This window comes from Zonotrichia albicollis, chromosome 16, assembly GCF_047830755.1.
Source record: "Zonotrichia albicollis isolate bZonAlb1 chromosome 16, bZonAlb1.hap1, whole genome shotgun sequence".
Lineage (NCBI taxonomy): Eukaryota > Metazoa > Chordata > Aves > Passeriformes > Passerellidae > Zonotrichia > Zonotrichia albicollis.
Window position 1 is genome coordinate 13,738,075 of NC_133834.1, and position 23,833 is coordinate 13,761,907.

At 52.4% G+C, this 23,833-nt stretch overlaps 2 protein-coding genes across 2 annotated transcripts; one reads left to right on the forward strand and one right to left on the reverse strand.

The window, feature by feature from the left end:
- The first annotated feature begins 151 nt into the window (after positions 1 to 151).
- Positions 152 to 21,059, forward strand: NAA60 (N-alpha-acetyltransferase 60, NatF catalytic subunit). The gene is made up of 7 exons (XM_074553052.1): positions 152 to 312; positions 11,747 to 11,862; positions 13,434 to 13,563; positions 14,672 to 14,768; positions 16,881 to 17,115; positions 17,827 to 18,010; positions 18,375 to 21,059. The coding sequence occupies exons 2-6, from the start codon at positions 11,753 to 11,755 to the stop codon at positions 17,981 to 17,983; spliced, it is 729 nt and encodes a 242-aa protein (XP_074409153.1). The 5' UTR covers positions 152 to 312; positions 11,747 to 11,752; the 3' UTR covers positions 17,984 to 18,010; positions 18,375 to 21,059.
- Positions 20,832 to 23,662, reverse strand: NUDT16L1 (nudix hydrolase 16 like 1). The gene is made up of 3 exons (XM_074553051.1): positions 23,391 to 23,662; positions 22,724 to 22,984; positions 20,832 to 21,796 (listed from the first exon to the last, which is right to left on the reverse strand). Exons 1-3 carry the CDS (start codon positions 23,613 to 23,615, stop codon positions 21,395 to 21,397), a joined length of 888 nt encoding a protein of 295 aa, XP_074409152.1. The 5' UTR covers positions 23,616 to 23,662; the 3' UTR covers positions 20,832 to 21,394.
- Positions 23,663 to 23,833: the final 171 nt, after the last annotated feature.

Sequence of the window (23,833 nt, forward strand, 5' to 3'; positions counted from 1 at the left end):
GAGCGAATTTTAGGTGCCTCTGAGGGGATTTTGGGGGTCCTTGAGGGGATTTTGAGGACGCTCCTTTAATTTCCCTCCCTTAATTCCCGACCCCATTCCCCGCTCGGCGCCGCCCACGTGGCCTCAGGAGACCTGAGCGCCTCCATGCGCATGCGCAGTACCCGCGGTCACGCGTCCCGCAGGCAGCCAATGGGGAGGCGCGTTACTGCGCGGTGCCCGGTTGAGGAAGTGCCGCCGGTGTCCGTGCCCGCCGCTCTCCGTCCGGTTCCGCCGCCCGGGATGTGCTGAGGGCGCGTCCGCCGCCCCTCCCAGGTGAGCCGGGAAAGGTTTAGGGGGCGTCTCTGTGCTGGGGAAGGGGGCTGGCGTTGTCATGGCCATTTCTCACGGGACGGGCTGGGCCCGGCGCAGTCGCCATGGCAACCCGGCCCCCCCGCCCGTCGGGTGCGGGGCGCTGGGGATGCGCTCCGGTTCGTGCCGGTGACGGAGAGTTGGTGCCATTGCTGCCGCCTGTCCGTCTCCATGCCCATCCTTCTCGGCCGGGTGCCCCGTACGGCCGGGCCCGGTGCTCCCCGCGGCAGAACGGAGCTCCCGGCCGTGCTCCGGTTGGTTTGTTGGGTGTGTGTGGAGCCCACCGGCATTGCTGTGTCCAGGCAGGAGCTAAAAGGAGCCATGAACAATCCACTCTTGTTCTCCGGCATCGGAGTATTTCTGTGTCCCGCTGTATGAATGTTTATTTCTGTGTCCCGCTGTGTGAATGTTTATTTCTGTATCCCGCTGTGTGAATGTTTAATTGTGGTACCGGTGATACCGAGTCTGAGCTCGGCCTGCCCCGTGCCCGTTGCTTTATCCCGATTCTGTGGTGCTCCAGCAGCTCCCGCCCGTTCTGGGTGATCGTGCTGAGCTCCCGACCCTTGGCCACGCTTCCTTCCCCTCTGGTGTTTAATTCACAGCCACAGAGGCAGCAAATACCTGCACCTACCTCAGGCCAGACTCTTTGAGATGGGTCCTGTTCCCCTCTCTGTTTATTCTGATAATTCCCAGTGTCCTCCTTTGCTGATGTTCTCACTGTGAGCACGGACGCTTTTCCCCCTTGCAGTGCTCAACACAGATTTTGCATCCCTTCAAGCTCCATTCTTTTTTTTATCTACCAGCCTACAGTTTCACTTGGCTTTTGGCATTGTGGGAGCTTTCTGCACCTGCCAGTATTTTAGATTTTACCATCCTGGAGGTCTGTGCCCTGTCCCAAAGGATCCTCAGCCACTTTTGCATTTCTGTTCCTCTCCTCTCCCATTGAGCTGTTATGAACCTGCTGAATGGACTATGGACTCTCTTTTCACTGTAGATTCATCTTAAATTATTTTAATCTAATTAATTCTTGTAATTAATATCTTTTAATCTGCCACAGACTCCCCCTAGTCCAGGTTAGTATCCTCAGGAGCATTTTGGGAGCAATAGAGCTTGGTGTGCTTCCAGATTATCCAAGTGAGGTGAAAAAGAAAACAAACCAAAAGAAAACCCCAAACCCACTGCTGGGTGTGTCCCAGAGTGTAATAATTAACATGTGAGCTCATTTACCAGATAAAGCTGAGCATTTATAAGATAAATCTGATAAAGCTGAGCAGCCTCACCCCCCTCAGCAGCCCTGACAGGGACCAGGCTTTTAAAGCAGAAAGTTTTCTGTTGCTAAAAAATTACTGCAAAGTAATTATTTTACATGATATAAACTGCTCTAATTAGTGTTCCCACACCTGGTGGCAAAGGAAGAACCATTTTAGTGCTGCTGAGACAATTTTGTTTTCTCTTTGAAGCTGCTGCTGTTCTCTCAGCAGATTGTTTGATAGAGCAAATGTCTGACTTGTTGGGAGGTGGCTGTGCTGGGAGTGCCTCTGAAACCTGTGGCATTTTTAATTTTCACTTCTTTTCCCCAAGCAGTGTCACCCATCCTGACTCCTGCTGTCCACACTGGGGCTGGGTGTGATGAAACTTTGTGGGATTCACAAAATGCTCTTTAGCTTTTAACAGAGCATCTGCATTTATTTTTATTATCCAAGTCTGCTGCTTCTGTCTTTTCTGGTGTTATTTATTTCCCAGTAAGGATGATCTTTGTTTGGGGATGGGTTTTCCTCCTGGTGGAGGGATTTTGGGGCTGTTCTGGGTGCAGGGGTTGGGTCAGAGTGCTCTGTGAGTCAGCCTGGGCTCAGCCTGCAGCTGATGAGAGCTGGTGCTGCCACCAAAGCCATTCTGTCATTTCCTGCCCCAGCCCAGGCACTCCCAGGGGATCCAGGGGAGGCTGAGCCTGACTCAGGTGCCAGGGAATGCCTGAGGAATTCCTGCTGCAAACTCAGGCACCTCCTGGCAGGGCTGAGTCAGAAATGCTGCAGCTCTGCCCTGCTGCTGCTCCCAGGGCAGGGATTCCCTGCTCTGACCTGCTCAGAGCCAATTCCTGCTCAGGGTGACAGCAGAAAAATCTGCCTCAGATCTGCACCTTCCTACAGCCAAATGCTGCCCAAACCCAAAACTCAGAGTGGGATCACTCCTCCCTCCCTGGGTCTGACCTGTCTGGGGGCTTCAAAAAGACTTTGCAAAAAAAAAAAAACTTCAAAAAGTCTTGAAAAAAATCTTTTTGAGCTTCAGATTTCCCTCTGTCCCCCCACCCACTTCCCTCCCTGCAGAGAGGTAGGAACAGGAGCTGCTCAGTTTTCCAACATCAGCTTTTAATAAAGTTTTTAATTTCTGCTTCTCAGCTTATTGCTGTGGCTGTCAGAGCAGGCAGCTGTGCCAGAATCCATTTTAAATGTTATGAGGTTGAAACAGCAGCAGTGGAGTTGTTGAGTTGAACCTGAGAGTGTCATGCTTGGAAAAAGGAAAGGAGAAAGGAAAAGAAAGGGGAAAGGGTAAAAAGGAAAGGAGAGAGGAAAGAGGAAAAAGGAAAGGAGAGAGGAAGAAGGAAAGAAGAAAAAGGAAAGGAAAAAGGAATGGAGAAAGGAGAAAGGGAAAAGGAAAGAGGGAAAAGGAAAGGAGAGGGGAAAGAGGGAAAAGGAAAGAGGAAAAAGGAAAGGAGAGGGGAAAGAGGGAAAAGGAAAGAGGGAAAAGGAAAGGAGAGGGGAAAGAGGGAAAAGGAAAGGAGAGGGGAAAGAGGGAAGAGGAAAGAGGGAAAAGGAAAGGAGAGGGGAAAGAGGGAAGAGGAAAGAGGAAAAAGGAAAGGAGAGGGGAAAGAGGGAAAAGGAAAGAGGAAAAAGGAAAGGAGAGGGGAAAGAGGGAAAAGGAAAGAGGAAAAAGGAAAGGAGAGGGGAAAGAGGGAAAAGGAAAGAGGAAAAAGGAAAGGAGAGGGGAAAGAGGGAAAAGGAAAGAGGAAAAAGGAAAGGAGAGGGGAAAGAGGGAAAAGGAAAGAGGAAAAAGGAAAGGAGAGGGGAAAGAGGGAAAAGGAAAGAGGAAAAAGGAAAGGGGAAAGAAGGGAGGAAAGGAGAGAGGAAAAAGGAAAGGAAAAAGGAAAGGAAGCCATCTGAGCTCAAATTTTAAAGTCAGAATCTTGGAAATCTGTTAACGTTGGGGCACTTGTGTGACAGCTGAGGAAGGAATGTTCTTTTCAAGCTTTTTCAAATGTGTGTTAGTTGAAAGCCCCTTGTTTGCAGTAAGCTCTGGGCAGCTGTGCTGGTGTCCCCTGTGAGGGTGGAGGGTTTGGGTTCTGTCAGAGCTGCTCCATATTGAGGACAGTGTGCAGGAAATGGAGGCAGCCTCACATTCCCCTCCCCAGGGCTTTGCAGGCTGCATTTCTGGCTGTTTCTCAGTCACTGCACACATTTTCTGTGTGGTTTTTATTCTAACTCAGAAAGGCCAGCAGGCCTGCAGGTGTGATGGATTGTTTGGGGATTTTTTGTTGGTTTTCTGGAGGAAGAGGAACCTTGCTGTGTGTTAAATCTCCCCTCCAGCCAAGCTTGTTGCCACTGTGCCTCTTTTGTGACCCCTGGGTTTGAACTCCCCACTGTCTCAAAGCAGATTTTCTCTTCCTCTTCTTAACAAGAAAAGATTTAACAGCAAAACCCTCTTAGAGATTCTTGTTTGCCATTCCCCAGAGGAATTGCTGGATCTGGGGCAGCAGGAAAGCAGGCCCTGTGCAGTGAGCTTTGGAGACACTTCCTTTGGGGACTGGCTCCTGTGAAATCCACAGCTCCAGTCATGTTTCCAGAGCTGTGAGGTGAAAGAACAGCCCAGAAAGTGACCCACATACAAACATTCATGATTTCTGGAAGTCTGACAAGTCCAGCTCTGAGTGTGCAGAAGATCAGGGGTATAACGGGATTTTCACTAACAGTAAGTGTTCCTTATTTCTAATAAATAACCACTGCTTGCTACACAGGTAGGAGTGCATTTTGCCTTCTCACCTTTTAATTTCCTTTTGGGGACTGTTTCAAATCCTGATCCTTCATGGCAGGAGGCCAGAGTGTTAATGGCAGTGATTCTGGGTGTTGGGCTTGGAGGCTTTCAGTGCTGTGCTGTGCACACCTCCATGAGGGCAGAGGGGAAAATTGTGTGGAGCTCTAAACAAGGCACAAATCTGGTTTTAGAATGGTGTTTTCAGTGTTTCAGAGCTTAGGAAAAATACTCTGAGCTATGTGGGGTGAGTCTTTAGGAGGAGGGCTGATTGCCAGGAGGGTTTTCCCAGCCTGTGTGACAGTGCTGCCTTCCTGGCTGTCAGTTCAAGGTGCTCTGGCCAAGCTCTTGGAGCTGTTCCACACGAGGAGGGTGTAAAATCCAGCTGTGTTTGGTGATAGGTGGGAGTCTGAAATCACAGCAGAAGCTGAGCACAGGGATGGATCCAAATCCAGGTGCCTGTTCCTGGTCTCTGTGTGCTCAGGAAGGAGTGCACAGGTTGAAGCCTGCTTTGCTTCCTACAACATTGACTTTTTTTATCTGTCCAGTTGTTACACTTTGGGCTCAGCTCTGTGTATGCTCCTGCCATGCTGGGCTGGCTCTCTCAGGAGATTTTATTCTTTATTAATTGGCTCAGGGCACCTGACAGTTCACTGGTGCAGATGTCTCCTCTCAGCCCAAGGTTACCCTGCAGCCTCCCTGGGGCTGAGGAGAGTTCAGCTTTGCTCACAACACCCTGAGCTCACTGGGTGTTTCCAGCCTCCACTGTGGGGTGCTGTTCAAGCACACTGCCCTGGCTGGATTCACTGGGCAGTGACAAACTCCTTTCTCCAGAGTGATGTCCCCAAGGGAGTCCCATGAGTGCTTGGGATGTGCTTTGGGGCAGATGGGATCCCTGTGGCAGGGCTGGATTAACCTGCTGTGTTCCCCATGTGCCAGGGCAGTTTCCTGCACAGGAAGAAATTTAAATATTGAGGAGCTCCAATATTGAGCTGATGCACACCCCTGAGTGACCTGGGGTCCATGAGGGGCTTTGAGGCTCAGTGCTTTTGATTCTGCTGGAAAAGGCAGAGAAACGGGGATCAAAATGTGTTCTGGCTGTTGTGAAGTGCCATAATCAGAGCCTGCTTCCCCCACAGTTCTGTGTTTGTGTTTGTCAGACCAAGCACAGAATTTTGTCCCAGATTTCTCATTAAGAACCTCACTCACTCCAGAGCAGGGAATGAAGTGCTGGCAGTGCAGGGCAGCACTGCTGTGGGATGGAGTGAAGCAATCAGTGCTCAGTGTGTGACCATGGGTTTTGTTAACAAGGTGGGGATGAGGGAGCTCTGCCCGGTGGGGTTTGTGCTGCCTGTCCCACATGAACCCATGGGCACTCCTAGGAGGAGCAGGAGCATTCCATGGGTTGACAGAGTGTCCCAAATGCCCTGGCAGGTGGGTTTCCATTGCACACTGGCAGGGCTGGGGGTGTTGGTGCAGGCAGCACATTTGATAGCCCAGCTTCCAGCTGTGCCTATAGATCCAAGGGACTGCTCTGATTGCAGGCAGGGTGAAGAGATTTGCTCCTCACTGACATTATGTGGATCTGAACAACCTGATCTAAGTTGGGTTAAACCCCAGAGGGTCTTTCCAACCTACATTTCTTTATTCCATGTCTGTACTTGAAGTAGTACTGAAAAGCTGTCAAGCCAAGTATTTAAATATCTTTAAAAATTTGGCTCCTGTTGCTTGGATAATGTTGCTCTAAGTCCTGGAAGTGCCTCTTTGAGATTCTTGGTGATGAATCCAGGATGTTTTGAAATGCAGTTGCACTTCCATTGTATTAAATGAAAGGAGCTTGGTGACAGAGGTGCCTGTGTGGAACATTCCCTGTGAGACCAGTAACCTAAAAACACAGTAAGCTGAAAATGAAATGCAGCAGGGAAATCTCTACTGCTTTGTGGAATTAAACTGCTTCAGACTGAATGGTTTCATGTAAATCAAATCCCCAGTGCCAGACAGCACAAGGTAGAGAGACTTAGAGCTGTGAAAATTCCTGCTTGTGTTCTGGGAGATAACAGCAGGTTGTGCCTGGTTTGGGTGCTCTAGTGCTCAGTCACAGCTACAATCCTGCATTTTGGTAGCTTTTAGATTCTCTCTGGGCTTGGTTTGATCCTATTTACATACAAGTGACTGAGGATGTCAAATGTGATTAATTTTTCTTTCCTGGCAACGTTGTGTTACTGGGATGTGAGGCCTGTCCAGATGGTGACTGGAGCTGCAAACAAGGATTTGGTGGTGACACTGCAGCAGCCCCTCTGCTGTGAGGGCACAGGGAATCCCCCTCTGTCCCTGTGTGCAGGGAATGTCTGTAAGGTGAAACAGAGGCCCTGTGACATACCCTGCATGCCCTGCAGTGCTGCCAGGACAGGCCAGCCCTCCCTGTGCCCGTGGGTTGTTTGGTGTCACTGCCCCTCCTCTGGCACAGCCCCTTCGTGGGGTGTCCTTGGGAGCCACTGCAGAAACTTAATCTTTTCCTTCTGTGCAAGGATAGCAGATAATCCTTAATAATCCAGCAAGAGTGTGCTCAGAGTGAATGCTTTGAATTCCTGAGGGTGAAAATCTTCATCCTGAGGATCTGCACTGTTTGATGTTGGGGGTGCTGGCTGGGGGTGCCTTGGGGACAATTATTGGCACCCTGAACTATGGCACCCATTTGTAAACACCCACAGCCTGCCAGGCCTCCTCTTTATTCTTCCCTGCAGCTCTGCTGCTTCCTGTAGGACGAATTGATCTCAATTAGCTTTTAAATAAAGTAAAAGGTATTGATGGACTTCAATCCAGCTTTGTTTCTGCAAGTGAAGAAGATTCCTTCACTTTGGTTTTTGTGTGAATGCTAAATTTAAAGTCAATACATCCCTAACTGGGAATTAAACAATTAAACAACTGGGAATTAAAGAGTTGTAAACAATCCTAGTTACTATTTATTTGATTTTAGTCAAACCAAGATTACCTGGCTTTTATTCTGCTAGGAAATTCAGTGATATTATGTTGCTAGATGATAAAAATTTTATGTGGGAATTTCATGAGTTTATCTGCTTGGAAGCTGAAGTCAAAATAAAAATTAATGAAAGCAGTATCTTGTTCACTGGTGAAATCCAACTCATTTCTGCAGGACACACAAGGCAGAAACATTGATAAAACATGTCTAACAGTGCTAAACAAGGGAAATCTCAACTTGTAGAACCACTTGGCCAGGTTTTTGTAGGTATGGAAGCACTGAAGGCATTTTCAAACACATTTAAGGAGCTGTCTGCCAAAGCATCAGGCTTTATCCTTCAGTGAACACTGTGCTGGTTCTGTGTGGCTGCCTGTCTCTCTAGAAGTGTGATCTTATGTACATTTTATTATTATGATTTTTTTTTAAATTCAGGAGCTCTAAGAGGGAGTGAAAATTATGTGTCAGCTTGGCTTATTTAGTCATGCATTTACTATTTCTTTTCACCCAGCTTCCATTACTGCCAAATATTTGTCATAAGAATTTCCCAGGTTCTCTGAGCTACCCAATACACTTGAGGCCAAAACATTTTGCTGGATTTGTTTCAATAGAGCAAGGCAACAAACGAGTCAAAATGCTTACAACTTTTGTGCTTTCCTGTATTTTTGAAATGAATTTGTTATGCATTAATATCTGCAGGTTTTAGGTAAGAAAGGGAATTAATGCTCAGTTTCTAGTTCTGCTTGCTCCTGACTGCAGTATTTTGTAAGAGGCTGTCCTCAGAGCTTTCCCAAGTGTTTATCTGCACTATCCCTTTGTAAGCATGAAATGTTCAATAAAATATGAAATGTTGGCTCATTTTCTAATCCTCCTGAACCAGTGCTTCCTGCTTGGACATCAGGTGAGGTCACTGTGCCCCCAGGAGGGGACAGTGGGTGACATTGGCCATGTCCTCCCAGACTGTGGCCAGCATGTGAACCTAAGGCTGACACCTGAGAAAAAGATATTAAGAGATATTAAAAGAAATGAGATAACTTCACTTTGGCTTTCCCAAGTGGCCATGGACGCCTTGAATTAACCCCCTGCCCCTGGAGCCTGCATTTGGCTGCACAGGAGCCACCCTTTGTCCCAAGGTCAGAATTTGTGTTGTTGGTGTTGCTGCCCCTAAACCCCTAAAGGCCCTTTTCACTTCAGGGTTTTGTTTTACACTGGTACTGGTTTTGTTTTATTCTGTGCTTTCAAACGTGTATTTTGTCCTCTTAAGCTGACTCTGAAGGTGCCCTTGGGTCACTGTGTTGGTTGAGACTTGAGTTCAGGAGTTTGGCTGTGCTGAGGGCAGCGTTGCTGTCACCCTGATTTTTTAAGATTTTCTAAGCTTTCTGATGTTGACATTCTTGTAGTGAACTTTCTCACACACTTTCTGTAAATAACTCATTGTTTTGCATTCCTTTATGGAAGAGGAGAAAGTTGATGGATTGTTGGTTTGACCAGTGTCATTGGAGAGGTGTCACTGTCACCCTCCAATCTGCTGTCACTTTTGGAAAACTATAAATATTGGAGTCAGAAAATAAACCTCTCTTTTTTCTTTCACCTTGAGAACGGTGGTGAGCTGTCCTATAGTGACACGTTGCCACAGGCTGTGCCAGGGCCAGGACCTGCTCCTGGGGCTTTTTCCAGGAATCCAGCAGACCCAGAGGCTGTCACCTGGCTATGAAGGGAATTGATTTCCCTGGAATTTCTTCTCTCTTGGTCACAGCAGCCACTTCCTACAGCTCCTCCAGCAGCAGTGACACCAGGCCAGGAGGAAGGGACACAGCTCTGCTCTCCTGAACCCCAGGGCAGGACACAGTGCCAGATGGGTGTCCCAAATGTCCTTTAAATGTGCTGGAGCATCTGGATGAGTCCCTGCAAACACAACCAGCCGTGGGAGTGGGAATTTGAGGGGAGGGGGATTATCCTGTTCAACAAAACAGCCATGGATTACTTGATGGAGGCTGGCTTCAGCTCCAGGATAATGTGTAATGCTTGCCCAGCTCTTTGAGAACATGGTGTTAAATACACATGGACTAATCCTCACAGGAATGTGTCCTGTGCTGCTCTGCCTTTTCTACTCATTAGCAAAACCGTGGCTCTGGCATGGTGGTTTTATTTCTCTCTGATTTATTAATGCTGAGAAGGGGTGATCCCTTACAGGAGCATTGAAACTTTGCAAGGAAAACAACCCTGTGGTGTCCCAGCTCTGAAATGGCTCAGCAGGGCTGGGACTGGGGTCCACAGCATGCAGACCCAGTGGTGGGGGTCAGATGAGCCTCAGCCAGCAAATGTTTGTCCTTCTTCCTTCAGGGTCCCATGGGGTGAGGCTGAGGCTTTTAAAGGTCACCAGAGGCTGGGGTGGGGTGTGTGCACCACTGGGACAGGGTACAGACTGCAAGTCTGGCTCTGAGGGCTTGAGCCTGTTCTGGGAGCGTGAAAGTTGTGAAGGCAGCAAGGAAGGAGTGCAGGTTTTGTAGGGGCTGAAGTTGTTGTGAAACTGGCACCTGGGCTGACTCTGAATGCTGTGGGCTGCTCAGTAAACAGGCTGGGAAATAGCTGTGATGCTTTTTAAGGAATTCTTTGGAGAGCCACAAGGGATCCATTTCTGTACAGTGACTGTAACTGCCAGAGTAGAATCACAGAATATGCTGAGGGGAAAGGACCCATCAGGATCACTGAGTCCAACTCCTGGCCCTGCACAGGACACCCAGGGAATCTCACCATGTGCTTGAGAGCTTGTCCAAGTGAGTTTAGTAACTTTATAATTAATTGCTAAATTGTAAGTTTGGCAACCTAAAATTGCCCAAAGTGGCAGTTGTAACTTTGCCAGTTACAATATTTGTGTAGAAGCTGCTCAAATGGCACATGCAGTGCAAAGGGGAGTGTGTTTAAATCTGTTCCTCCTTGAGTTCTGAGCTGTAAATCGAGAGCACTGGAGAGCTGAGCATCCCTTTTCACAGGAGGGCATAGACAGACACTGCTCTGTGCAACTTTTCCCTTATAACTTGGCACTTTGAAACCAAGACTTGAGAGCCTTAAAATTGGGAAAAGAAACTAAAAATTTTAAGTGATTTATTTTTGTTAAGGGCGATGGCTTTGGGTTTTTTAATTTGCATCGTGGTCTGGTTCTTTTACCAGGGAGGGTTGGGGTGAGAAAGACGAAGGAAACGACTCCTCCTGTCTCCCCTCACCTTGTCTGTCTCATGTGGGGCTTTGCCATGCCTAAAATGTGTTCTCCACTCATCCCTCAGTGCTGCAAATGCTTTTACAGCCACTTTAGCTATCACTTGCTTCTTTCCCTCTGGTGCTTGTTAAGAAAGGCTGAAGACATTGCAGCCAGTGTTGTGTTTGTGCTCAGCACATCGGGCAGGGCTGTGGAGAAAAGGTGTCCTGGGATTTCTGTATCTGGGCTGGGAGGAGCTGTGGCACTCAGAATGAGGGGAAGTGAAACTAGATCTCATTTCACCAGCATAGGTTAAACAAAATGAACATTTTAGAGTTGGAATCCTCTGTATATGTGCTCACTGGAGATGGCAGGTTGTGCAAGAGGACTTTCTAACGTTCCCCTAGCAGTGCTTCCTTTTTAAGCTGTTTGTTCAGGTTTGTTTTAACAAACTGTTGGTGCTGCACGGACATTTGAAGAGCTCCATGCAACATAAGGTACACTTGGCAGGCTGTTGGCTCATTTAATGCTCTTTTTGGAAGGGCTGTGGCCACGTGCTCCTCACACACAGAGCCACCAGCCTGTGCTCCCGGGGCTCAGGACATGCCTGGATCTGGGGCTGGAGGGATGCTCAGGCTCAGCTGGGAGCTGGGCTTGCCACTTTTACACAGCTTTGAGGTCAATATTTCTGTGGTTTGCTTCATCTCCCCTGAAAACTCAGTTTCCTGGGAAATCTATTTCTCCAGGAGAGCCGCAGGTGGTGCTGTGGGATCAGGCCCTGGAGGTGCTGATCCTGCTGTGGGATCAATCCCTGGTGGTGCTGTGGGATCAGTCCCTGGTGGTGCTGTGGGATCAGTCCCTGGTGGTGCTGTGGGATCAGTCCCTGGTGGTGCTGTGGGATCAGTCCCTGGTGGAGCTGTGGGATCAGTCCCTGGTGGAGCTGTGGGATCAATCCCTGAGGGTGCTGTGGGATCAATTCCTGGTGGAGCTGTGGGATCAATCCCTGAGGGTGCTGTGGGATCAGTCCCTGGTGATGCTGCCCCTGGAGGTGCTGTGTCCCAGCTGTCCCTGTGTGTGTCCCGGCTCTCCCCGTGTCCCAGCTGTCCCTGTGTGTGTCCCAGCTGTCCCTGTGTGTGTCCCAGCCGTCCCCGTGTGTGTCCCGGCCGTCCCCGTGTCCCAGCTGTCCCTGTTTCCTCCCGCAGGCGTGAATGACAGAGGAGGTGCCGCCGAGCGCCCTGACGGATGTGACCCTGCGCCTGCTGTGCCACGATGACATAGACACGGTGAAGCAGCTCTGTGGAGATTGGTTCCCAATCGAGTACGTGCCTGCTCTGGGGACAAAGGGGACACAGGGGTGACCCTGCACTGCTCCAGCTCTGTGCAGCCTCAGGGCAGCAGCAGGGTGGGAATCTGCTGTGCACTGGGGTTAAATAACTAAAACAAAAAAATTCCTTAAACTATTTTTTCCCCTTCTCTTTAAACCTACTCTAAACTAAACACCCAAAAAACCACCAGCAACTCACACCTGTAACCCACCAAACCAAACCTAAACCACAACATTTTCAACACCAAAAAAACTAATAAAAAACTAAATAAACCAAACTACAACCCCCAAAAAAACTTTCTAAATTTATAATCTCTTTTAAAACAACAAAAAAATTTATTATTTAATATTAATTTTTTATTATTTAATAAATGTATTTATAAATTATTAATTATTGTATTAAATGTACATTAAATTTAATATAATAGATATAAATATTTAATTAATATTTAAAGTTAAATATTGCTATTTTATTTAAATATTAAATATTACATTAAATTTCTAATCAATAAAATGATTTTTCCACTTTTCTCCAAAAAAATATTTTCTTCCAAACCAATTAAAAAAACCAAACAATTAAATCTACTTTCCTACAAAAAAAAAAAAATCCTTTAAAAATTCTCTCCAAAATTTACCCTAAACCAAAACAAATACATGTATTGGTGCCCAACATGGGTCCTTTGGTCCAAAGGTCCTTTGCTGCCTGTACTGGCGTCATCAGAATCTTCCAGTGTGCACATTTGGGCAGGAGAATGGGCTCTGTCATTAAAGGGATGGATCAGCCTCTTGAGAAAGGCTGAATGAGGAGGGGAAGGGCAGCACCTGCAGGAAGAAGGCTCCCTGTGCTTGTGGAAGGAATTTGTGTCCTGGATCCTGGGGCTGGGGCAGCACCCTCAGAGCTGAGCTGGTCCTGGGGAGCTGAGCCCTGCTCCTCCCATGCTGCTGATCTCAGCCTGCCCCAGGGAGCTCCCCACACCCACATTGGGTCAATGCCCGTGGCTGCACAAGCACAGGAGCTTTTCTGGGGGACACCGACACATTTCTGGCCAAATCCATACAGCTCTAGACTTCATGGATTTTTAACTTTAGCTTCATGGAGAATTCTAGCAGATTATAATTAAGATTGAATAAAATGTAACAAATCAGCAAAAGCATTCATAATATTATGAGTTTGTAGATTTCTTTTAAAGGCAAGACATGCTGAACTCTCATTTGGAAATAAATGAACATACAGTAGTTTCCTTTAGTAGCTGCAGAAGGAGGAGGAGAACTGGAGGCTGGTGGTGTGATGATTTTTTTTTCCTATCAATATGCAGCATTTTTTTTTACTTGTGTATCAAATTAATGAGATCCTTACACTCTTAGACGAGGGCAGATGGATCTTGCATTTAAAAATAACTTGCTAAAGATGGATGTGAAAGCTCTGGGCAAAGGCTGTAAGATGAAAATGTGATTCTCTTAGCAAGGCAGGAGGCCATTACATGAAAGAACCCCCTAAAGGGGTTGCAGTGCCTGTTCCCATGGGCTCTGCATGCCCAGACTTTGGTGTTTGTGGTTCCTTCCAGGTACCCTGACTCATGGTACCGAGACATCACTTCCAACAAGAAGTTCTTTTCCCTCGCAGCCACCTACAGAGGCTCCATCGTGGGGATGATCGTGGCAGAGATCAAGAGCAGGACCAAGGTGCACAAAGAGGTGTGTGACACCCTGGGCTCCAGCAGCACAGAGCCCACCCCTGCCCTGGGGAAAGGGGATGGATCTGCTTGGGGTGGGGTTTTCCTGTTCAGACACCTGGTCTGAGTTCATGTCAGCAGTGAGGCACACGCTGGTTTCCAGCTAATGGAGCAGAGCTGAGGGGCTGTGTGGTACCACAGAGGCTCTTCCTGCTGGGGCCTCTGGAGAGCTGAGGGATCAGATCCTGCAGGATAATCCCTGGCCATGGCTGCTGTAGATGGGGGAGCACAAAACTCTTTTTTTAATAAGAGCTTCCTTAGCTGTAGTGGGTGAGTCACTCTGGTGACTTCCTGCAGAAACTCCTCCCTTTGCACAGTCCCTGTCCCTAGCCCTGAGGGGAGCTAACCTGTCTGCAGAGAGCTTGGGCTTCAGGGATAACAGGGCTGGGAGGGCAGGAGAGAGGGAAAGAAGAGATGGTCAGTGAAGACAGCATGGGAGAAGAGCACTAAAAATAAGCAGGGGCAGTGCAGGGAGTGCCTGACTCCTGGATGTAACTCAGTGATGTGGTTAAACAATAACCCAGCATGCACAGAGCAGCACATGGGTCTCTTCACCTCAGCTCCCTGGCTTCATCTCAAAGCTCATCACAGTCAGAAGCTGCATCTTCAGCAACTTCTGCAAAAGGCTCCTGTTCCAGACCAGCTGAAAGCCAAGGGTTTGTTCAGGCACTGCTCTGGGCAGTTGGGGCTGTGGAATGTGCTCCTTGTCCTCCCCAGCTGCCACAGCTCAGGTGCAGCTTGCAGCCCACAAGGACTTGCTGGGTTGATCTAAACCCTGCTGGGTGGCTCCAGAGCTGGCACTTTGAGTCCTTCTGGTAAAGGCAGCAAACATGTTCTGTCCCTAAACCCAAGCATGGTTTGTGTTCTGCCTCTGGGAGGATGGTGTGAAAATAGGAAATGCCCCATGCTTGGATATTTTAACTTCCATCCCAAAACCTTCAGCTAACACTGTTCAGTTAAGAGAAGTTTCCTGCTTCAGCCTTGTTTTCAGGTGTTCCAGTGCAGGATTCTTGCTTTGTCCTGTGCCTCCCCAAGTACCCTGTTAAAAAACCTGTCCTATCTCTATGCAGGATGGAGATATCCTTGCTTCCAATTTTCCTGTGGACACTCAAGTTGCTTACATCCTAAGCCTTGGAGTGGTGAAGGAGTTCAGAAAACATGGAATAGGTAAGATGCTGCTCAGTGCCAGCTCTTGGTGCATTTGCCAGAAGGAGCTCCAGCACCCCCCTGCAGTGTCCCTGAGGGATTGGGAAAGGGTTACCTGTGGCTGGTACCAGCAGGTGGGGCAGTGCAGGTGCACTGGGAGCTTTTTACTGCTGTGGACACAACACAATGTGCAAATATTTCCACAGAGCACAGGCCTTTGTCAGTCCTGTTGCCAAGGGCCAGCTGAGCACACCAAAAACTCACACTGGTGCTGCTGAGAGTGTCTGAAAGTGTCAGAACTTCACCCAGAAACAGGGTTTGAAATTATTTTCATTCTGGGTCTCAGCAGTCTGATCCCTGAGGCAGAAAAGAGCTGCTTTTAATCTTTCATCTTCAACAGATAGAACAAACTGTGAGAAAACCACAAAGGGAACTGGAAAATAGTGTAACTTGTGCCTGATTGGATCTGAAATGTACAAGTCAGCTCTGAATGTCTGCTGCCACATGCAGCTTTCCTGCAGCCATTTGAAATCCTGGAGTCTGAAAGGTTTTCCTCTGTTTAGAGCAGTTGTGTTCTTCACCAAGTGCTGCCCCTGTGGTGCCATTTCAGGCAGGATGTGGATCTGACCTGCAGAAGGGAATGGGCCGGGTTTGGCAGTGCACATGGTATAACTCAGCACCTCCAAGTCCTCCCTTCTCCCCCAGACATGTTTCAGAGGTATAAACTTAGAGGATACATAAAGAAATTACCACAGAGTCCTTGGTGAGAGCAGTGTTTAAACCGTCCATTAAAATGCCTCTGGAGACAATTTTCCAGTACAAAGAAGAAAGTGGTAGCACAGAATGATCACAGAAGCTGATAAAGAGGTCTTTCTGTAAAATTATGGTGGTTTTCAGTCTCCTCCTAATATCCAAATCCTATTTTTCCCCCCAGTTCTATCTTGCTGGAATTTTCTCCTTTCAGAGTCAGTATTTCCTGTATCCATTCCATCTGCACAGCATGTTGCTGTGCTCTCTCAAAAACTTTGAGCTTGCACCTGTAGCAACACAGCCTATAAAAAGCTGCTGCTGCTTTTTCTGAGACCTTTCTCTCGAGTTTTCCCAGTGGTGTTTGAAGCTGTAGCCTTTCATGCAGGAGGCTTTTCACTCCAGCCACGCTTCCGAGCACTAAAGCTCAGATTTGCTCTGATTTTTGTAAAAGAGTTTGGTTTTTAGTTCTCTGCTGTTCTTAAACCACAGGACAGCTGGATTTCTGTGAGGTAGAAGATTGGAATAGCTCATAACAAAATTGAACTGCTCTGTTGTTGATGTCTCAGTGTTTTTTTTTTGGTCTTGGCTGATACAGAGTCTCACTAAGTATCAAGAGAACGTGAAGTCGGTGCTGTTGACTTCTGCTCTGAAGTCCTGTGGGTGCTCCAGGGAGTCCTGCAGGCCCTGGGGACTGTGGAACAGCAGCAGCCATCTCCCCTGTGTGTTAGTCAGGCTGAGTGTTCAGCCTGGTGTTACCACACCTGCTGGAAGAAGCTCCCATGCAGGTTCTGCTGGGTCCTTCATGCCATGTTGAGGTGGTGTGGGTGAACCCCAGGTTGTCTCTTGGGGCTGGAGTTTCCTCTGTGCCCTCCTCTGGTTTTTCCTGCTGGCTGCTGCAAATCCATGTTGGATGAGGCTGTCTCCACTCCCCCTTAGAAGGTATCTTAAAACCCCAGCATTTTTTAGATTTTGATTCAAGCTCAGCAGACACAATACAATAACCTGCTTGTGAAGTCCTGTTTTGACTCTGCTGTATCAAATGGCTTTAAAATAAATACATGTATGGGGTGGAACTGATACCATTGAAAATGAGTCACTGACCTTCCCCAAAGCCAGGAGTTCTCTGCTGGGGATGAGCAGCATTGACAAAGTTCTGCCTCATCCCTGTGGCTTTTGAGTCAGAGGTTTGTGTCTTTAAAATCTCTGTGTTTTGAAGCCATGCTCATAGGTGAGACCATGTATGAAAACCATGTAGAGGGTCCTGTGAGAACTGGGTGGGGTTTGGGGTCTCCAGGTGTTGGAGCTGTCCCTGATTAGCAATCCCTGATGCAGCAGGGCTGGGGCTGCACACACACTGTGATCCTGCTGCCTTCCCTTCAACAGGTTCCCTCTTGCTTGAGAGCCTGAAGGATCACATCTCCACCACTGCCCAGGACCACTGCAAAGCCATCTACCTGCACGTGCTCACCACCAACAACACAGCAATAAACTTCTATGAGAACAGAGACTTTAAGCAGCACCACTACCTGCCCTATTACTACTCCATCCGAGGGGTCCTCAAAGATGGCTTCACCTACGTCCTGTACATCAATGGTGGGCACCCACCCTGGACAATCTTATATCCTTTCCCTGCAGGCTGCTGAGAGAGGCCAGACCCTGCTTTGGGTTAACAGCAGAGTGTGGGTAGATGTGGGAACTGAAACCTGCTCAGACGTGGGTTTAGTCTGCAGGTGGAAGGAAGGAGATGTTAGAGTTATTTGATGTAGGATGGTTGGAGCAAGCTGGATGCCAGTGAGAGCGAGTGCTGGTGTTAGGCCAAAGTTCTGGGTGTGCTTTGGTTTGTAGATGTGCAGGATTTAGCCATGAACAGGGCAGAGGAACCTTTGGTCCTGTTTCCTGTGACCTGGGGTCCCCTGTGAGCCTGGGCTGGCCAGGATCTCAGCAGGCTGCTCCCACACTGACTTAGGGGATTTGTTTCAGGTCAACGGATCATGGAGAAGAAACTTGATCCTTCCTGGGTGCAGCTGGTCAGTTCCAAGCTCGCTGGGCAGGGGGATGGATTGCTCTCCTCACAGGATCTTCTGTGGAGTGCAAAGGGAGCTGCTGAGAGGAGGTATTTCCTACAAGCTGGAGCTGCCATTCCCAAAGTGCCATCCTTTACAGGGCAGAGCTGCTTTTGGTAGAAAGGTGGAGGCAGTGATTGCAGGAGCAGACCTGACTGAGCTGAGCAGCTTCCACTGTGTGGGGTCCCTGCAGGCAGGGCAGCTCCAGGAGAGATTGATCTTTCTGAGTTACAGTGTAAGTGTTGCTGTCCTTAACTGGTGGCCACTGACTACCTACAGCACATTGGCTCCACACTGGCCAGCCTGAGCCCGTGCTCCATCCCCCAGAGGATCTACAGACAGGCCCAGAGCCTCCTGTGCAGCCTCCTGCCCTGGTCTGGCATTTCTGCCAAGAGCAGCATCGAGTACAGCCGGACAATGTGACAGACTGGGGGCGCACGGGGAGCACAGGTGGGTGCTGGGGACAGCTCCTGTCCCTGCCACTGTCCCTGCTGGGACAGGTCCTGGGGTGAGCTCATTGCTGCTGTGGGAGGGGTCTGGGCATGGCTGTGCTCCAGCTCAGCCAGCAGCTGAACTCCTGCAGGTTTCATTTAAAGGGATATAAAATTCTGACCTTGTTTAGTGGAGCCCAAACCCAGCAGCAGGTGGAACCTGCTGTCCCTTTCCCTTTCCCAGCGTGCAGGACCCACAGAGTCCCAGCACAGTGACTGGAAGCCCCAGTGCTGCCAGTGTCTCATATTTCCAGGACAGTGGCTCCCCAGCACACCTTCCCAAAGTGTTTCCCTGAAACATCTGCCCTCTTTTCTTTCCACAGGATTGTTTCTCCTTCCACCTGACACCCGGCTCTGCACTGGTTCCAGTGATGACAGCTCTTGGCCGGTGACCCAGCCCCCGGACGGGACTCCCTGTTCCTCAGGGCCTGACCTTTGGTAGAACTTCACCCTTGGGGCTGCAGCCCCGGCTCCCCACGTGGGCGGGGCAGGCCGGGCCGGCGGGCCCCTGGTGTCACCACTCGGAGCGCCCTGGTGTCACACTCGGTGTGCCCGGGTGTCACCACTGGGTGTGCATGCTGCACTGTCCCCGCCTCTCCCCTCGGTCTGCTCCTCCCATACCCGCGATCGATGTCGGGGTGGGGTTCAGCTGCTGCTCCCACTCCATCCACAGCTGCTCAGAGCAGCTGAAGGCGGTTCATGGGTCTGCACTGAGGAACCACTGAAATGGACTGGGAGAGCCCAGCTGCCCAGAGGCTGCCCTTGCAGCTGGGGCAGGGCAAGGGAGGGATGGGAATCATGTTTAGGTCCTGCCACATCAGCTGCTGGTGCATCCTGTGGGAACTGCCAGGGAGAGCAACTGCCTCGCATGAGAACCCACCCAGCCCCACCAGCCCTCTGGAGTGATGTAAAAAGAAACATACAATTCAGGATGCATAAAGTAGAAGGCAGGGAATGAAATTGCTATTTCATAGTGAAATATATATGTATTATACTGTATAGATCTTTCTGCCTTTGTCCAGGATGGAATGTAGCAGGGGAGGGGAGCTGGGAGTGTAGAGTCTGGTCCAGAGCCCTTCTCCCTTCCTTGGCACCAGGCTGGACTTTGCAGGATCTGGAGGGATGGGATGGGATGTGTGCACAGCTCCCAGCAGCTTTCCCTTGCTGAGGAAGGTGCCCCAGCTGTTCAGTGTCCTGCCCTGGGCTGTGCTGGGCAGGCTCTCAGTGACCCTGTCCTGTCCAGGAGCCTCTGGCTGCACTGAGTGGCTCACGTGCAGCCAGGCCAGGGCCTCGCTGTATCCCCATGGCAAATCCCCCTGCCCTGGCCAAGGCTCTTTCTCTGCTCAGCACCGTGTTCCTGATTCCACCCTCATTTTTAACTGGGACTGGAGCAGAGGGATCCGTGCCAGAGCAGGGCCTGGATGGGCTGGCACTGCCAGCTGTGCCAGAGGCTGAGGAGCCCTGGGGGTGACACATGGCTCAGGCTGGGCCTTAGAAGAGCCAACAAGCACCTTGCAGGCTGGGTGGGCACAGGAAGCGCTGTCAGTGCCCAGCCCCGGGGTGGGAGCTCACTGTCTCACTAATAAAAGGATGCAGATGAGCTGCTGTGAGTGGTGCCAGGCTGGAGAGCAGCTGGCACATTTGGTGTCTGGGAGCAGCACCGGGCTCTTCTGGGAGGTGCTGCTCCTTCTGGGGCTCAAAGACAAGGTAAAGGGGTGTTTATGAGGAGTCAAACAGGGCAGTGATGGAAAGCCCAGCCTGTGACACCCTCAAGCCCCAAGGTGCCAGGGCTGCCCTCGTAGCAGGCCTCTTCCATCCCATGTCATCCCTGGCTCCCCTCTAGTTCAGCAGTGCCAGTGGCACTGGGCAGGCAGCTCCTCCCAGCCCCAGTGCCTCCTCAGGGCCCCTGACACCCTTCCAGCCTCACTTGTTACCAGTTTGGGGTATTTTTGCTTATCCACTTTTCCTTATCACATCGTTGGTTTAGAGTTTCTTTAGCAGCCCAAGCCCGTTTTTTCTCAGCACTTGCTTTCTGTGGGCCAGAATGAAGCTGTTCTCTCCTGACTGCCTGGGGCTGATGTGTGTCTGTGTCCCCAGTTCCTCCCCTGCCCCTCACACAACCCAACTCCACTACTCGAGCACGTCCCAAGGGAGCTGTGACTGGTCTGTGTGTCCTCCTACCACCCTGTCCTGAGGAGTCAGCCCGTCCCCCCCTTAGCCCATTATTTATTGAAGAACTCTCTCTAAACATCTCCAATTAAACCAAACCTCTTTTTTGAGTTGTCTGTCCCTGCAGAGCCTCTGTCTCTGGCCAGCTGCTCGTACTCTGCCCCAGGGCAGGGTGAGCACAGACCCTTTGCTGTGGGGCTGGGGGGTCCTGGGGGAGCTGCAGGGAGAGGAGGGGGGACAGGGAAGGGGCAGCAGCTCCAGCAGGGCTGAGCCTGCAGCGTGGGTGGGTTTGCCTTGTAGCCCTGTGCAGCTACAGCACTGGGCCCCTCGCTGGCTGTGCCCACTCCAGCAGGACAGAGGCCCCTCAGGCACAGCCTGTGCTGGGCAGGTGCTCCTGCACCTGGGACAAGCTGCTCCCAGCCCTGCCTGGAGCCCTGGGGAGCACAAACCCTTCTGGAGCAACCCAAACCCCCCAGGGCTGTAGTGGTGCAGCCCCTGGGCCAGCCCCAGCTGCAGCCCCTCACCTGTGCCCTCTGTGCTCCCCACTCTGCACCTCCCCAGCTCTGGGTCACCACGGGCTCTGCTCCAGCCCCCAAGAATGATCCCAAGTGTTAAACTTTCAGCAAAGCCATTTATTCCACTTTCCTGCTCCCACAGATCTCCAGGTAGGGACCCACATGAGCATCCCTAACGCCCCAGAGGGAATTCATGGCACGGCTGCCCCGTTGTGCCAGCACCCCAAGCGGGAGCCTGGCCACGGACATGGGCAGAGGTGCTTGACCAGAAGCCCCAGGCCTCAGCTGTGCCCAGTGCCAACACAGCCACGTCCGAGTCAAGATGGGGCATTTAAAAAATTGGATGTTTTGTTCCTTACAAATGAAAGGGGGACCTGACAGCAGCAGTGTGTCCCTGAAATCAAAGCATTATTCTAAGGCTCTGGCGCTCTCACGTAAGCACATGAACTCTCTCTGCAGGGGCTGTGCAGGTTGATCTGGGAAGCTCGCTAAGAGTTTAATGGCCATAAAAATAAAATCGCTTTTCCCTGCTTTAGACAAACCCAACCCCTCCCGGCTGGGCAGTGGGATCTCGTGGGCAGCACTGCAGCCAGCCACGGGTTGCAAAGTTAGAAGTCTCTCAGCTCACCCCCTTTTAACGGAGCGCCAAGGCGGCGCCGTCACTCCATGCCCTCGCCCTGCTCGTCAGCGCCCAGCCCCACCTGCTCCAGCGCCTCAGCATCGCCCTCCAGCCCCACCAGGTGCTGCTCAGCCCCCCCGTGCAGCAGGCCCGGGTGCTCTGCCCTCTCTCCCAGCTCATTGCCCGCTCTAGCCAGCTCGTTGCCCGCCTTGTGGTGGTGGTGTCCCGCTGCCCCTCCGCCGTGGTCGATCGCCCCCTTCTTCGACCTCTGCGTGGCAGCCACGGCCTCGGCCAGCTTCTCCTCCGGCACCATGTTCAGGATCTTCAGGGCAAACAGGAGCTGGAACTTGGCCGTTCCTACGAAGGAGTTGGCCAGGAAGTTGGGCAGCCCGCCCATGCGATCCTTCTGGGTGTAGAGGGGCACACGGACCATGCCCATCACCTGCAACAGCACGGGCACAGCTCAGCAGGGGCCACAGCAGCACCAGCCCCCCCTGCCCCGCACCCCCTCTGCCCCACACCCGCACCCAGTGCCCGCCAGCCCTTGGCCCAGGCTCGCCCTGCCCCTGTGCCATATCCTGCCCTCCCTCCCACACCAGCCCTGCCCTTGCTGCCCTCAGCCCCCTGTGCCCGTTCACTGCCCTTTCCCAAACCCCCCGGGCCCTGCTCTCCCTGCCCAGCCCCTCAGCCCAGCCCTGGCTCTGCTCCCCCTGCTGCCCCTTTGCAGGGATCCCGCTGCCCCAGGCCACTATGGGCAGTCCCACTTGCCCCTCCAGCTGTGCCCTGCGTGGTGGGGACACCACGGCTGACCCACGAGTGCCCCTCTACCAAGCCACAACCCAGAGCCCGCTGCCTCTGCAGCTCGCCCGGCTGCCGACACCCACCGAGCGCCGCGGGGGCGCGGGGGGAGGCCCTGGCTCTCCCGCTCTGCCCCGGCCACCAGCCGGACCTGGCTGCCCGCGAGCAGGAAGGCGCCCCCGCAGGGGAGGAACTCGGGTCACAGCGACATCACCAACCGAGGTCACGGTCCAGTCCGGGGCACTCAGCCCGGGGCAGGGGCAGATCCCCCCAGCTGCAAACGGCCCTCGCCCACATCCTGAGGCCGAGCGGTAACACGGGGCTCATCCCTGCGTGGGTGGACACCGGGAAAAGCTGGAGCTCAAGCTCGCTACGCTCTGGAGCCTGCGGCAGACCCCGGCCACGGTCCCTAACGCCGATGCCACGGGCGGTGCGGGCACCTGCCGCCGGCAGCTCTACCTGCGGTGCATTCCCCGGCCGGGCTGGCCAGGGCAGCCCGGCAGGCCCAGGAGGGAAGCGGCGCCTTCCCTGGGCTAAGTGAGAGCTCGCACTCCCCTCCCGGGTGTCCCACCTCCATCCCGTGGTCTCGGGAATGCACCGCGCTGATCTCGATGGTGTGCAGCTCCTCCAGGGTGAGCTGCCTGGCGTAGAAGTGTGCCACCACGCGATGTGGCCCCTCTGTCAGGTGCGAGCACAGATAGTCAGCTTCCGTCAGGCGCACACAGCCTAAACCCAAGCCCAGCACCCGATTCAGACCGTCCTCCAGGGACCAGTAACGGCGATCCACGAAGCCCCCGGGAAAGCCCAGCAAACCATCAAATCGCATCTGCATCTGCAATAGAGGCGCAGGGTGTTAACGGGGCACGGCGCGGCCCCCGGCGGGGGCCGAGGGGGCGTCACGGGGGCCTCCGGAGGAGCCGGAGGAGCGCGGGAGGCGTCGCGGCACTGCCGGCTCCGGCGCATCCAGAACCATTTACCGACAGCGGCCCGGCCGTTGGGGCTCCGCGCCCCGGCCGCACAAGCCCGCGGGCCCGGGGGCTCCCCCCCGGGCTCGGGCCCAGCCTGATTCTACCGCCCTGAACGGGAACTACCGCGGAGCCACCGCCCCTCAGCCCGCCGCCCCCGGAGCCCGCGGCCCGACCCAGCCCCGTGAGCCCCGACCCATCCCGAGGGCCCTCCCGCCGCCGCCCTGCTCCCGGCCCCGGCCCCGGCCCGGCGCGGCCTCGCCCCCCCCTCACCAGCACGGCGTAGCGCAGCGGGATGCGGCCGAACAGCATGCCCGGGTTGGGCGCGTACAGCATGGCGTGGCACGAGTGGCTCCAGCCCGGGCCGAGCCGCATCGCGTCGTAGCGCGTCAGCGGTTTGAGCTCGGGCACGCCGGGCACGCCGAGAGTGGGCAGGGGCGGCAGTGCGCCCATGGCGGGCAGCGGGCCCATGGCCGCCATCGTCCCCACGGCCGCCATCGCCTCGCGCCACCGCCGCCCGCTCCGCGCACGCGCCGCGCCCACGACGCCGCGGGGGCGGGACCGCCGCCCGCCTCGGCCAATGGGAGCGCGCCGCGCGCCGCAGAGCCAATGGGCTCTCGGGGGCGTCCGCCAATCGCCGCGCGCGCCAGAGGCGGGGCAGGCGGCGGGCGGTCAATGAGGGGCGGGCAGGCTGCGCGCGCCGCTCGCCTTATTAG